The sequence below is a fragment of the Pleurodeles waltl genome, chromosome 3_2 (genome assembly GCF_031143425.1).
Source record: "Pleurodeles waltl isolate 20211129_DDA chromosome 3_2, aPleWal1.hap1.20221129, whole genome shotgun sequence".
NCBI lineage: Eukaryota > Metazoa > Chordata > Amphibia > Caudata > Salamandridae > Pleurodeles > Pleurodeles waltl.
This window is the reverse complement of record NC_090441.1, coordinates 11,793,157-11,808,509: the sequence shown is the minus strand read 5'-3', so window position 1 is coordinate 11,808,509 and position 15,353 is coordinate 11,793,157. Positions and strand designations below refer to the sequence as shown.

The window sequence follows — 15,353 nt, the reverse complement described above, 5'->3', positions numbered from 1 at the left end:
TGTTGACACAAAGAAGTACCGCAGTCTGGTTAACACCAGAATTTTAGATATGGCAATCCTGTTCATCAGTGATAGTAGTATGCTACTCTAGAAAGGGAGTGACTAGCAAATGGAGGTCATTTCCTTTACCATGTTTTTCCATTAAGGCATCCTCCCTGTAATATACTTGAACCTCCAGGTACTTGATAGAGCCAAACTGTCAGGTCAAATCACTGACCGGCAACACCTCTCTCTGGTAGTCTTTCAGTGGTGTCGGAGGTAGTTGGCAGGACTTCTCAATTAATGCAGACTCCCAATATACTTCCAAAGTCATCTAGTACCAACATGACTACCAGCAGCGTGGTGGGGTCCACTTTCAAGTATACAAATGCATTGTCTGCAAAGAGGGATATAATATAATCTGTGGACAACCCAGTACCACTAGGCCCCAGTGTGCCCCACTGTGGTGCTCAGTCTCGTAATAGGCATGCCGGGGCAAATAGTAACTGAGATAAAGGGCAATCGTATCTCTTCCCTCTGGCTATTGGGAACGGATTGATATTACTCCACCGGTGCATACTGGCCGACTGACCTAGTGTAAAACAGCACCACCCATCTGAGAAAGAGCTGTCCAAACCCCATGTGCCGCATGATGGCCATAAGATAAGGCCACCCAAAAGTGTCAAACGCCTTCTCTATGTCCACGGATGTTACCCAGCCCGCTGTCCCCATGCGTCTCGCCCAGTCCATGGCATGAAACAGTTGTCTCAGGATGAGAAACACATTATGCCCTGACATAAAATGTTCTGAGTGTACCAATGCAGCTCCCACCACCTCTTCTAGCCAGTTAGCCAAGATCTTGCTGAGCAGCTTCTAGTCCAAATTTAGATGAGATAAGGGACTATAGGACGTCATATTCAAGGGTTCCCGGCCGCGCTTGGAGTGTATGTTGCTCCCTACACAGTGCAATTAATCTGCTGGGTATCTTGCATGTGTTGGGTAGGTCAGAGATAGTCCTTGTTCGGGTTGTGCCACCGTCCTCCCCTGCGTTCCCTCAGGCGTGCATGCCTAGGGAGTTAAGTGAGATCCGCAAATGTGTATCACTTCCCAAGGGCAGCTAACAGGGTCCTCCCAATGCCTTCCAATAGTGTAAGTGACAATACCGCTCCTGTGTGTAGTACAAGATAAAAATCGCTATTTCCAAATCGCAAAATGCATTCTTGATACATCTGGCCCTTAGTGTCAAGCCCTCAAAAATGTTTAAAAACTTTGCGGTTTTTACAGGTTTATCCAAAGGAAAAAGCAAAAAAGCAAACCATTACTTTTATGGCCATGAAATCATGACTAAACCAATCCTTTTTCTGAATTTTCTAGTATTTGTAGGAAAAAATGTAATGCCCTCCAAGACATTCCTCTATAAAAATAAAATAATGCTGGCTTGTTTTTAAATAGTGCTTCATACTGCGTGTGTGCCTGCACGTGTCAGAAATCTGCAATAATTTCCTATTTACAAAGGTAATGACAAAGACTTACAGAATAGACTAATGAAACAGGTTGATCATCCAGCAACCTCCTTCCGTTCAGGATTTGCAGTGTTTTTAGTCATACCACAGTTGAAGTAGGAAAGCATGGCTAGTAAGGTAGTCAATGGAAAGGGTCCTATCAAGGATGGGACTGGTTCATTAACCGAAGGACAAGTGTGAGTCATTAGTCTGCCTCCAGCCTGAGACTTTCTGGAAGAACTTCATTAAGAGCAGCCTCCCTGTAGCTCACAGCTTGAGCTGGCCTTAACTGTGTTCGTGCAATGCCTTTGTTGCCTTGAAACTGAAACTTGATCGTGGGCCTGTTGGTCCAAATGTAAAATCCTGCCCGTTGAAACCCACATGTACCACATTTTTGAGCTTGTGCTTTCCTGGGCTTCATCCAGCTTGCATCTCCTAATTGGCTTCGCCATAACTCACAAGCCCTCTTCCACCTTCAGTGTTTCCCCTGCCCTGTGGCGCTCACACAAGAGATAGCGGCTCCCTGTTTAATTCTACACAGTCGCTAAACTAGAATGCCCAGCCATACTAATCTCTGAAGACAGAGCGTAAAATCTCTTTTTTCCCATTCTCTCAAGGTGACCTTTTTTCTTTAAATGCCACTTTCCATGGTGGCGCTCACAATTGCACGCCCCCAGGAGACAAAAACAGAAAAAAGCCTAAAACATTTACATGAAAGCGGTTATTTAATTCGTGATGTATTTTCGAGGTTCTCGGGGGCAGACTTAAACACATTTTCCATCAAACACCTTCCATAGGCAGGTTTGTTTTAATTAACTTACACAGTGTCTCGCAGGCAGGCCCATTCTTTCTCTAAAATAAAGACAGACTCGAGAGGGATGTGTGTTATTGACAAACCTGTTTTCCATACCTTGCCATTAAATCTGTATGTGGTAAGGTGATACGTTCTGAGTTTTCTGCTAAGTGTGGTTCGCTTGTGAGGCTTTAGCAGTCTTCTGTAGGTAGTGTTATGCTTAGAGAATTGTTATTGTGCTGTGCTGCTTAGAAAATATCTTCGGTCAATGGGTATTTTAATAGTATATTACTGTACAGCGCTCCCAAAAATAACAATGCAGGTGCTTGGCGCTGCTAATAAACGGATTTACTATCAGAATATTGGTCTACTACACCATATCCATGTGATAGTGGGCAAATCAATTTTTCTTCCATGCCTCTCCTTTGTTTTCTTACATAATTGAAAGTGTTTATTCCCAGTGTTAGGTGTCATAGAAAAAGTGGTCATTTTTATGGTGACTGTTTTATTCATTGCGTTCTTGATTGGTAGAATTTGTGATCGTGGCAGAAGATGTTTCTAGTGAAAAGACCCGGTCCCTGCAGGAGCACCAGTGGTCTTTCAAGAGAAATGTTCTCATTGCACAATATGTAACCTGAGAAGACATGCGATTTATAGTTGAAATGGGTGTAATGCAAAAAGTGAGCTATAATTGAGGTGTGGTCTAAGTTTGAAATTTGGTATTATCTGTGCCAAAGGGTGAAAGTGAGATGTATGGAAAGCAGTTTGATGTATTAAATGGGGAGTCTGAAGGCATTAAGGGCCTCATTACGACGCTTGCGGCCGGCGGTAAGCTGGCGGTAACACCGCCAACAGGCTGCCGGTGTTCCGCCAGCTATTATGACTGTGGCGCAATAGCCACAGCCATACCGCCGGCCCCTCCACTATACCATAATCCCCAGGGCAGCGGTTCAACCACCGCTGCCCTGGGGATTATGAGTCCCCGACCGCCAGCCTGGCCACGGCGGTAAACACCGCCATGGAAAGTCTGGCGGTAAGGGGGACTTGGGGTTCCCCTGGGGGCCCCTGCACTGCCCATACACTTGGCCTGGGCAGTGCAGGGGCCCCCAGGCATAGCCTCATCGCGCATTTCACTGCCCGAATTACAAGCAGTGAAACGCGCAATGGGTGCTACTGCACCAGCTGCACATCAGCATTGCTGCCGGCTCTACTTTTCCGCTAGGCCAGCAGACGGTAACACTGTTAATGTCGCTGGCCCAGCGGAAAAGTCAAAATAGGGAGCCAGAAATACCGCCAGCACTGCCGGTATTTTGGCGCACACTGCCTCGTAATGAGGGCCTAAGTGAAGTGTACAGATTAAGTGCAGTCTAACAAGTGTGACGATGGCGTGGTCTAGAGAAGAGAAGCGTGTCTAAGCTGAGTTTAGTGTTGACTCCTCTTGCTTGTAGAATGCGATTCTGACGAGTTACATGGTCTATGGGAAAGCACATGGTTAGTAGAGTAGGATCTGTTTAAATGAAGGATATATCTTAGAGGGCAGGTGCTGCCTAAATTGGAGAAAATGTGCATGAACAGAAGTGGATTTATGAAGCATGGGTGTCCTCGTGGAGGAGAAGTGTGACCAGGCTGGAAGCGATCTAAATTTATGGAGAGGAGATATGGTTGAATGGGACGTGTCTTGCGGTCCCTGGGTGTTATGAAGTGAAGAGTGTGTGGTAAAAGTAAGTTATAATCCCAGACAGAAAAGTTGGTCAAAGGGAGGAGCTGTGCGATGTCATGTGTATAAATGGGATGTTGTCAAAGGTAGTAAATACCTCAGGGACCAAATAACTTCTAAGAGGGCAGAGAAGAGGTCAAAGGGAAAAAGCATTGTGATGAAGAAAAGTTACATTCAAAAGTGGAATAGGGAGACGTAACACAAGGAGGATTTTTCTAAATGTCCAAGAGGGTTTTTTCCCTCCTTTAGGGAAATAGTTCAGTGGGGAGGGTGTGTGGTCTGTTAGGGAGGAGGTATCCTATAAAAGAGATTGTTTAGCTAAAGGTGAGTTTTTGTCTCTGTGACATTATGTAATCAAAAAGGAGGCAGGGCGTGATGGAGAGGATGATGGGTGCAACAATGAAGAAGTATAGTCAAGGTGGAGTATGAAATGTCTACCAGAAACAAATGTGTTCTAAAGGTGAGACGGTGATGTCTAGTGGAACGGAGGCATCATGTACCAATAACAGGGTGTGGTCTACCCGCAAGGAGGGGAAGGCTTTTAGTGAGGAGACCAATGGTAAGGAGGACTGGTCTAACAGTGATGAGGTCTGGTGCAACAGGAGGTGATGTCAATAAAGTGTGGTTAATAAGTGAGGACGTTTAGTCTAATGTTAAGGATGTATGGTGTAAGAAAGTGTTTTGTCTACGAAGCCTAGATCAATATGTAAAGGGAGATTAGGGTGTTCAATGTCTTTACACAGCAGCAATGTCTCCTCTTCACCTTCTGTCTGCAGATCATGTTTCAGGCCTATGGGGACAAGCAAGGACCACTGCACGGAATGCTGATCAACACACCATATGTCACCAAAGACCTGCTACAATCCAAGAGGTTCCAAGCTCAGTCCCTGGGAACAACCTACATTTATGACATCCCTGAGATGTTCCGGCAGGTAAGCAATTCTATGTCTGAAGTTCTTACCCTCTGATAGTTGTTGTTATTCTTTTAGAGTTTCACGTAATTAGCTAAATAATACCTCTCTTTTACATTAAATGACACTGTCTGGTTTTAGACACACCTCCAAGAACACTAATCCTAGCTTTCCACTACACTGCTTCCACATCTCATCCCTTTAGTGCTGACTGTCCCCATAATTTAGTGGGTGCTATAAATTGGGCCGGCATGCAGCCGCGTCAGATCTTCTCTTCTGTCATTCATTGCACTTCTTATGAAAGCACAATTAACAGTATGCAAAAGTGAGCTCTATCTAAAACTGTGTTGTACGCCATCTCACTCATATTTCTAGAGAGGAATCGGGGTTTTCATAATGCTTCCATGATGGAGAAACTGCTGTGATGGCAGATCTTATTGTGTCATCATTTTAGGTTTGCATGATGCATACACTTCAACTAAGAGACAGTGTTCGAGGTCGGGACTGAAATCTAACTTGATAATGCCTTCTGATAACGTGGTCGTGCTCACAATTATTTGAAACCTTTTCAACTTGTACTTGAGTCTAATACTTTGTAGAAAAACAAAGCCCAGGAAAAGAAAAGTGTCCTCAGTGTCATGGAATCGCCTGATAACATTGTATAATGCCTTAGGTCTTTGTCTGTAGGTGACATGCCTCTGAGTCAGCCTTAATCTTACACTTTGCTCTTATGGCATCACTGCAGAGTGGAGAGGTTGTAAATAGAGGGGTGTGCTGGAAAAAGGCACACAAATTTTATTCAAGACAAATACACCAATTTAGAAAATGTAGTCATAGTCAGAAAATCAGATAGAAAAAGAAAATATTAAAATAAGTTATTTTTTCTCTCAAGCTTGTCCTTCATTCATAAATGCTTCTTCATGTAATGACAGATCTCTTTAGTTGTTAGCAGGCCTAGTAAGAACTTGGGGCCTGATTTAGATCTTGGCAGATGAAATACTCCGTCACAAGCGTGACGGATAGCTCCTCGCCTCTATTACAATCTTCATAGGATATAATGGGATCGTAATACAGCGGAAGGGATATCCGTCACGTTTGCGACGGAGTATTCCCCCCGCCAAGATGTAAATCAGGCCCTTTGTGTCAGAATCCATCTTACCTTTGTTAATAAAAATAAACTTCTCATCACAACCCATTTGAAGGGCTTTCCCTCACATGTCTGATGCCAGTGGAAGGAATACAATGTTATTGGATGTTTTGATGTTGATGTTTTAGGGGTGTCTGGTTTGTTTCCCTCCCTCCTAGGCTCTTATAAAACTTTGGGAATCCATGGATACTACAGCTGTTTTGCCAAAGATCCCACTACCTTCGGATGTACTCACCTACACTGAGTTGGTGCTGGACGACCAAGGACAGCTTGTCCACATGAATCGGCTTCCAGGCGGGAACGAGGTGAGCCAGTGTTTCTCGCATTCCTTTCGATTCATGACCCATCCATTGATTTCTGTACTGCACTCTTTTATGTCATGATTTCTTTTACCTGCTGCCCATGGCTTACTTCTATGGCTTGTTAGGTCCATTCCATTTCTGGATTGCACTCATTTCTCTCTTTCAGTTCAGCCTTACTTTGACTGTCAATCCATTCGAGATTGATGCAGATTGTCCCATTTCACTTTCTCTGAAATTAAGTTTTCATCTCAGTCTGTCATCTGAATAAAAGCTCAGATATTTCAGATAAAACTATTTATCTCGTTAGTATCATAAAAGTGGAAGGACGGGTGCAAACGTTTGCAAAAATTACAAAAACTACATAGAGCACGTTACAGGAATAGGTCCCAATCTCAACTGTGTTAAAGAGCGTCCTTTAACTTTTGGTTTTCTGCCTTTGCTTTGTCATTCCTATTGGCACCATTTGGAAGAGAGAGTGCATCCTCTCCCCTGTTGACGAGCGAGTGACAAGTAAAGATACTGGGTGCTCTTGAGGGAAGTGAACCTCATAGAGGCAGTAAATACATGTAATGCTTGATTTACACACGCAGTATATGAACATCTTTGTTTGCAGGTGTTCGCCTACGCTCTCTGTATATTTCTGTAAAGGTCTATATACCCTTTGGCTTTCATGTGTGCTCCTTTTTTCTTACATTTCACTGGATGGTTGTAATCATTAGAGACAATCTTCAGAAGCAATAATTGTGCGGCTACCAATAGACACAAGTACCTTTTGTTCTCCATGTACAAACTATTTTTCTTTCCGAAAGTCTCTGAAAATATGGGAATGATTGTCTCACACCAAAATTCCACACTTTTAGCACTAAAGTTAAGTGTAATAATTGGGTGTGAAAATACAGTGGTAATGTTTCTTAACACCCACAAAGTTCTCCTGATTCCTTGTGTCCACCTCCTTGTCCTCATTTGACAACTCCCAAGTTCCCACACCAAATCAAACTTTACGACTGTGAAAAAACTGTGGTTTAGTGGCCGTAGTATGTTATCTCAAGCTTTAATGCCCTCATTTCCTGATTCGTTGGCTCTCTATCTGTGTTCTATGAAACATATATCAAACCGTTTCATGCACCAAAGTAAAACTTAGGTGTGCTAAATGTGTCTGTGAATGGTGCCCACACATGGATGTTGAGACAAATTTAAAAACAGTACGGAGGGTAGCCATTTTTTATTCCTCATCTACCACTAGAGAGTGGTTTATCAACTCACTCACTAAATTATTAAGTTGGTGGTGTTTTTTTGCACACTTTATTTCTTTTTCTCTCTTTTTTAATATATTTCTTTTTTTCTATTTTACTTTTGGTCTTTTCTGTCATTTTCCTAATCTTTCTAATGAATAAACGGTGTTCTTTTTCTCTTGGAAAGGGCAAAATCACCGTTCTTTCCTCTTTCCGTAACAGAAAAACATCTCTCTCGGCTTATTTGGTTTTCTGCCTCTGACCATAAATACTTCCTCTTTCTCTTGTCTGCCTCAATCTTGAGATCTCTCCACAGCAGACACACGAAATTCCACCATCTCCTCCCCGCTCTCTGCCTGCTCTCATTGCATCTGTGAGCTGGTGAAGACCTTGGGGCTGGAGGAGATCCCCAAGGGACAGGACGCTGTGCTCGCTGAAATGACACACGGAGAGCTGACTGGGCACGAACATGCTCTGTTTGCTCTGCCCACGTGAATACAAATAGTCTTACTGTACATGGTCTGTGGTGGAAGGCTGCAACAACCACCACAAAAAGCAGGCCTCAAGGGGGTTTCAGTGAGGCTGTTGAGAAAAGGAATCACTGCAATACTTTTAAGGTAGATTGAACATTGAAGCTAGGGATGTATTGTTGTTATTCCTGCTCTTTCTGTCACGTTTCATCTTACTCTTTCACTAGTTCTTCCCTACCTATGTACCCTTCTGTGACTCTTCACTTCTTACTGTTTTTGTAAATCTTCCCCTTTTACCCTAACCCTTCTCTGTCTTTCCTTTCCTTAATCTTCCTGTGTCTCCATCAGCGTATCCCTTTTGTGTTTTTTATTTTTACCCTTTTCTGGGACTCTTTGATTCTTACCCCTCATTTGTCTTTTTACTTACCCCAGCCATATTCCTTTTGTTTTTAACACCTTTGTGCCTGTTCGCTTCTGACCCCTAATTTGTCTTTTCCCTTACCACAATGCAGTGCTTAATTTGTAAAAACGTTAGTGTCGGGGCCCAAGGTATTTCTCGGGAGGCCTCCTCAGCTTGCATCACTTAATGCCGCAGACAGCACTGCCGAAGTACAGCCCCAACACAACTGCTAATGTTCACACTTTTACTGTGCTACACTTTAGATTACTCCAGGCCACCCAAAGCTGTTCTACACGTGTTGGTGTTTTCTATTTTGTATTGTATATTTGTTAAACACTCTGCTGATGTTTTCACTTCAAAAATAGACAAACAGTGCCACGTTGTGGTGAACTGTCATAAATGCTAGTGTTAAGAATTAAGTGCTGGTTCAGAGTACCCGACAAACATTGGCTCAAATTAAGCCCTGCCTTAATGTGTTTCATCCCTTGTTACTCCTTCTGTTGCTTCACCTCTTATTTAATTCTGCATATTTTCCTCTTTTACTCGACTTGTCTTTTCCCCTCCTAGCTCATTTACATGTCTTGCTTTCTCATGCCCTTTTGTATCTCTTATCACAAACTGTTTCACCTACCCTTAGGGCTTTAACTCTTCTCATCTAATCTTCTTCCCCACTTCTGCATCTATTACTCGGATTCAGCCTGTCTCTTCCTTTTTACCCTTTATGTTTCTTCCCTTCTTAACAGTCTCTTCTCTCCTTAACTCTTCTGTGTCCCTTCTTTTCTTACCATGTGCCTTATATATAGGTATGTGTGCATAGATGTGGTGTTTCTATTTTATTAATTTTCATCAGGGATGGAATAGCAATGCATAGTCAACCTTTATCGCAAGCTATCTATAGCCCCCATATCTCCGGGGGAGCATATGTAGTGTATTAGGTGTGATTGTCATGTTCAGTCCTGGTAACAGTGCAGGATCTAGGCAAGTAAAAAAGTGCAAAAGAGGGTATGGGTGACTGTCTGTCCAGCAAAGAAAATTAAACAACAAAACACTATTATCAGGCATATGGGTAGTTTTCACTTATGCAGCCACAATCATGGATTTCCTCCCACCAATCTCCTTGCTATTGGTCATCATGGTGTAGTACCAGAGGGCCAGTGACAGCAGTAGTGGGACAAGTACATCCATCTCATTGTAGGTTGTCATACAGGTAAGCGCCTGCCATCTAGCCACCCCCACTATTCTCCCGTTTGTCCTCCCATGTGGGTACTCCATGCCGTGTGTGCTGAATTGAGGGTGGACGATCATCATTCTTTGCTTCAAACTTCACAATATAGTTGTCCCAGCAATTTACTCCTCCTGCAACCCCGCCCTAGAAGCTCATTCGTGCAAATGCGTCTGACTCGGCTCCCGCCCTTGTGAGGGGCGTCCCCAGGCCACCCCACAATGTCTGGTGGCGTGGACGTCTTCCATGTCATAGCAATTTGGCGTTTGAACAGGATAAACGCCAGGTCTATTAAATTATGGACGTACCTGCCCCTCTTTGCTTCGGGATGGATCCCTAACTCACAAGAATTAGTCCCGGGTAAGAGTGTGTGTTCCATGATTCCAGCTGTGACCTCAGTTACCTCTCCCCAGGTGCGCTGTAGCACCGCACACTGTTGATGTTTGTCCTAGTATTGAGAAGCCTTAACTTTCGCACATATTCTTAGTTTTCAAATCTGATTTTCTCTGTTATCCTAGTTTACAGCTTTACCTACACCTTTTTGGTGATTACATCTTTACTTTTGTATGTATGGAGCAGTTTTATCATTTTTGTGTGTTTATTATTAACATATCACACATTAGCTTGGTTCCTCTGATAGACGCAAAATTATATTCTTACAACATAGGTAATGCACAAAATGAACTACCGGATTTTGGGGAGCTAAATTCGGAGGAGGTACAGATTTCCTCTCAAAATAACTTAAATGGCAAGATACTGGGTCGGATAGCTAGTATGAGAAGTAGCTATCCTCTGGGTACCTTTTTGTGTAGGGTGGTAGGCAAATGAGGAGCAGTTGTTTGACTCTCATTTCTTAGCCTGAACATCTAATGTTATGTTGTGTGTGGTAGGACACTTAGGACACTTTGCAGATGCAAGTACTGCAGACTGCACTTGCATCACTTGCATTCATGAAAATTCAAGCATTTTCTCCTAATTTAGGCAATGGTCAGATTGCAACATGCTTACTAAATATTTAGCACATCTACAGTTCTTCTGTTGTTGTCTTATCGCAAGCTAATGTGGTAGCACAGCAGTTTTTTAACTCAATATTCTGAAATCTCACCTCAAATTTCATTGGCTGTCTCACATCCAGCCAACACCAGCACTGCAGTACGAACCTTGCTTAAAACATCTGATGCTCTTTGTCCATTTACTTATTGCACGGTGCAACGTCTCCATCATCTCTGAAATCCGTGGATATCTATGGCCTTGTTCTCAAACGCCATTTTCAACAACGGACTTACATGTATGACCAGAAATGGCTCCATTTAGGCCAGTGAGGTATCGACACAAGACTACCTAATGGGAGTGAATACTTTTACAGCTGTGTAATTGCAAACCATGACTGTGCATATTTAGGAAGGAGTAAACCATCGCACAAATGATAGGAGTGGCAGTGAGATCGGTTTTCTTGAAAGTTTGTTAATTCCCGCAAAAACAGGAGTTTGTAGCCATTTACGAACTCCTGTCCGACACGTTCCTTCCCTGGAAAATGCAGAGGTTTGCTCCACCAAAGAGCTAGAGTGCGTCCCTTGATAGGGCAGGAAGGGGAATGGAACTACCTCAAACTTTGGGGGCGGGGGAGGGAAGGGCCCCCGCTTCCCCAGAAAATAATGGTTTCCTTAGGAAAAAAGACATTGAAAATAATGTTCGTTTGCACAGTGGGCCCAGCTGCCTTAACGCAGTGCGATGTTATACTGGGTTTCTGTCTCCACAGTATGCAATAGCAACTCAGACCAATGTCACATGACATTCCCCTGCAACTGGAGCAACTTTCCAGGTGTGCTGTTGGGAGTGTATGCGAATCCCCAAGACTCATAAATGTACACATGTACGCAGGTACAAGTTTGTGTACGAGTAGATTCATAGAATCAGGCCGCCCCAGCGGGCCCATTTCCATTGAGATCGCTCCTTAGCACCTCTCCTGGATCCATGACAGTAGATTGTGCTTGCAAATGCACCTGTCTTGGCATAGGAGTGGCTGGCAAAAGACTGTTATCTCATCTCTCAGACTGTTCATTCTGCATCTCTTTGTACTCATCACTCTTGGGTTCTCTCATTTCACTTGTATCATTTCCACACAGGGAACACGCAGTCTTCTCTTGTCCTTCTTTCACGCCTCACCCTCGGACGAGAACATCTGTCTGCCTCCAGGGATTTAGGGATTGTTGGCTTCTGACTCCTTCATGCTCAGGTCTGCAAGAGATAATGAATCTTCCTGCAGCGTATGCCCTTGAGGCTGCCCACACCCGTTGCTTAAAAAAGACCAAAAGATGCCCATCATCCCCAGGATGCAACAGCTCCCTCTTAAGGCTGTACTTCATAGTCTTTCTGTTTATGTTTTCCTGATCATCTCTCACAAATCAGCATCTATTTAAGTGTGCCTCAGTCATCATACCTGGTTTATGTGTGCTACCATAACTGTAGTTCCAGCAATGTACACTTTCTTGTTCTGGCCCTTATGTATGACCCTTCTGCTTGAAATGCCAGTATGCTTATGTCAAAGTATATAAATAAATAACCTTCCTATACAGTTGCCAAAAACATGAGGTGTCCATTATGGCAACTCCTACCAGTTCTTAAGTTACTACAATATTTAGCTACACCTCCTTTCTCAGTCAGCCAAAACCCAGGTGAACCCACTGAGTAAACTTAAATCATTTCTCCCATTGACATATAGAACTATAGATGGCTAAGAGTGAATTACAAGTATGTTATTCACCGAAGAGGTCTGAGCAACATAAACTAGACAACGCAAGCAAAGCTCGAGATGTCTATGATATCACTCAGAAACAGAGGTGAAAAATATCCGTATACCGCACAGTTACCCATCTATATTTTATGTAATGTATGTCACCCAGAATCCTCAGCCCCTGCTTTTAACAGGTAGGCTTGGGCAAAGGAGGGGCCGTACTTAATGTGGCCTCTCCTCTCTGTCCCACATTTGAAACAATGTATCACCTGCCATCCATAGTCAGCCCCAACTAACTTCCCTGCCTTCCCTCCTCCTCCTGATATGCTTTCTGCTATCGATCAATGCAGACAGGCAGCGCTCTGTTGACAGGCCCTAACAGAGGTACTTTATGAAGTAGCAACATGGGTAAAGGGTTTTGTCATCAACTGTTGCTACCTCATAGCAGTGAGTTAGCAGACGTAGAATCTGGAGCAACCAATAGACGCTCCCTATAGAAGCCATGCATAACATATAGAATTATAGACGGATAACAGTGAATTGGAGGGACGTTGTTTACGTAGGGGCTCTGAGTGACATCAGGTAGGCGAGAGCGTAGCTCCAGTGTTCTCTGATGTCACTCAGAACCCTACGGCAAAAAGCACCTCTTAATTCACTTTTTACCCATCTTTAATTGTAGGTGATGTATGGCCCCCAACATCTTCTGCATCTGCTTTTAACTACTATGCAGTGACAAAGAAGTAATGGGGGCGCCGTACGTGACATGGCCCCCCTACCTGTCTGAAATGTAGAAAAGAAGTGTTCCTGCCCCCCGCCCTTGCCACTTGCCTTCCCTTCCCCCCAGAAGCCGTGCTCCCTGCTTTCCAGCTCGGAGCCCACAGGCTCTCAGGCCACCCAAGCAGACCGGGTGTCCTGGTGGCGTAGCAGCGCTTTACACGTGCTCTTAGCCACAGTGTTTATTCCTTAGCATTTCGAACCCAGCTATTCGTCCTAATGGCTTAAGCTAATGGCTCTTAATTAGGGCGCTGAATAATAAAGTTATAAGTGATTCTACTAAGACGCGCGTCCACTTTGGCTCTCGGCTACTTCTCGCTCTGGAAGTCAAAGCATTAGGTTCTCCACCAAGCCAGGAGCCATCCTCAAACTGCTCTTCCCTTGCCCACTGCATGCCCGCGTCCAGCAGCGCCTCGCTCGCCATGTGTCGGGTTGTGCCCAATGCTCAGGGATCCAGCCCCTGGCACTACCAAACTCCTACATCAGACATCCCGACTGATCCACCCACCGGCTTCCTACGGTTCGTGCACTCTCCCTCTCCCTTGAATCAGGTGCAGCCTTCTCGTCCGACTCCCAGTCCAAGAAGGCGCTTTATAGACTTGGTACATGTTTAATAGAGCGCGGAATATCCAGCAGGGCGACCTCGGAGCTCCTAGGCGGGGATGCGAGGAGGGAGCAGCAAGCGGACGTCCCATCCAGGTGGCAGCCGAGAGGGCGGTTCCGACTCTTGTTAGCCACGTAAACCTGTAAACAGATGAACAAGATCAAAGCCTTGCGACCTGCGGAGCCGAGATTCATTCACTGCTCTCGGAGGACGAGCCACTACCCAAACGGTGAATATGTAGTCATAATATGCGTAAATATACTCCACGTCTTTGTAGTGTTGCTGTCTATATAATGCGTTCTCTCTAGGACATATACTATTCGCCAGTGTGATATCAACACTAAGGGCCCGATCCCGAAGGAGCTTCAAGTCACGTGTTCAGCACAAAGTTCTATATTACACTGGGTCCACAAACTGCTTCGGTGCCTGTGGATGACAGCCAGCTGGACTGTGCCCAGGTCAGAAGCAGAGTGCACACATGCGGGGTCCGTGTATGTCCAAATGGGGACCACAGCAGGGATGGGGAGCCGCTGATAGCTCGAGCTTAGTTAGGCCTAGCTCAGCTCGAGGTCATGTTGGAACCTCGAGTCCCTCGCCAGCCGAGCCATCATGTGGCTTCTGCCCGCCTCCCTCTGGCCGGAATGTGCCGCAGCGGCTGCAGGTGTGGGCGGTGGAGCTGGGGAACCAGGTTAGAGTCTCCGCATCGGCTCAGCATCCTGCGATTCTGGGCAAACCACGTAATCTCGCCGTGCGTAATGTAACGGGCCTTCCGCTGGAGTTCGCGGCACATTTAATAAAAAAAACTGCAATTTGAGGTAAAAACAAAGCATTAACATAAGGAAAGAAAAAGCGATAGCCATTTCCTGGCCGATTACTACAAGGCGAAACCAGAAACCCAGGATAAATCGCGGCTTCCCCCTTAAGCTGTGTGATCTCAGTCAAATAATATTTCCCCAAAACGCTTTTTTTCTTCATTATCGCACGTGTGAAAGCACCTTTTCACGTGTGAGCTAAGACTGCCAGTTGTACAAAACTCACTTTTAGTAATTACTTCTCAGTGCAATGCACATGTCCTATTAGTCAAAGCTTCCGTTGTTAAATAAATACACTTTTTTCAATTTTGAGGAGGCCGTATCATATTTTAGATCGTGTTTGTTCCATGATTTTCAGTGGTTCGGTTCGTGCACGGGCTCGAAGATCAGACCCTTGGCTCGACTCTGGCTCGGTTCTTCCTGCTAGTTTGTTGGCTCGCCCTCCTCTGCCTTTCATACTCCATTCCCATGTAACTGAAATCAAACTGTACGCCCACTAACTTGCGAACCCTTTTAATTGCATATCTGTCAGTGCGTCATTTGCACCCAACTTCAGCGACCCGATCTCTATCGGCTCCTGGAGCATTAGTCTACGACCCACCCACCCCAACGACCCAGACAGTGGTATCCTGATGTACCGAAAGGTTGTTGTTTACAACAGTAATGTTGCCAGAAATGAAACCTCCAAATAAATAGAAACAGGGATATACACACACAATGTCGACCAAGTCCGAGGCGAGTACAAGGTGCCGTG

At 44.6% G+C, this 15,353-nt stretch overlaps 1 protein-coding gene across 5 annotated transcripts in view; it reads left to right on the top strand.

The window, feature by feature from the left end:
- Window positions 1-15,353, top strand: part of ACACA (acetyl-CoA carboxylase alpha) — an 895,081-nt gene that overhangs the window by 471,600 nt on the left and 408,128 nt on the right. For all 5 annotated transcript variants that reach the window (XM_069226569.1, XM_069226573.1, XM_069226571.1 and 2 more), the window contains 2 exons: window positions 4,768-4,923; window positions 6,208-6,354. In XM_069226569.1, the coding sequence (XP_069082670.1) occupies window positions 4,768-4,923; window positions 6,208-6,354 (303 nt within the window). The remainder of the gene's footprint in view (window positions 1-4,767; window positions 4,924-6,207; window positions 6,355-15,353) is intronic.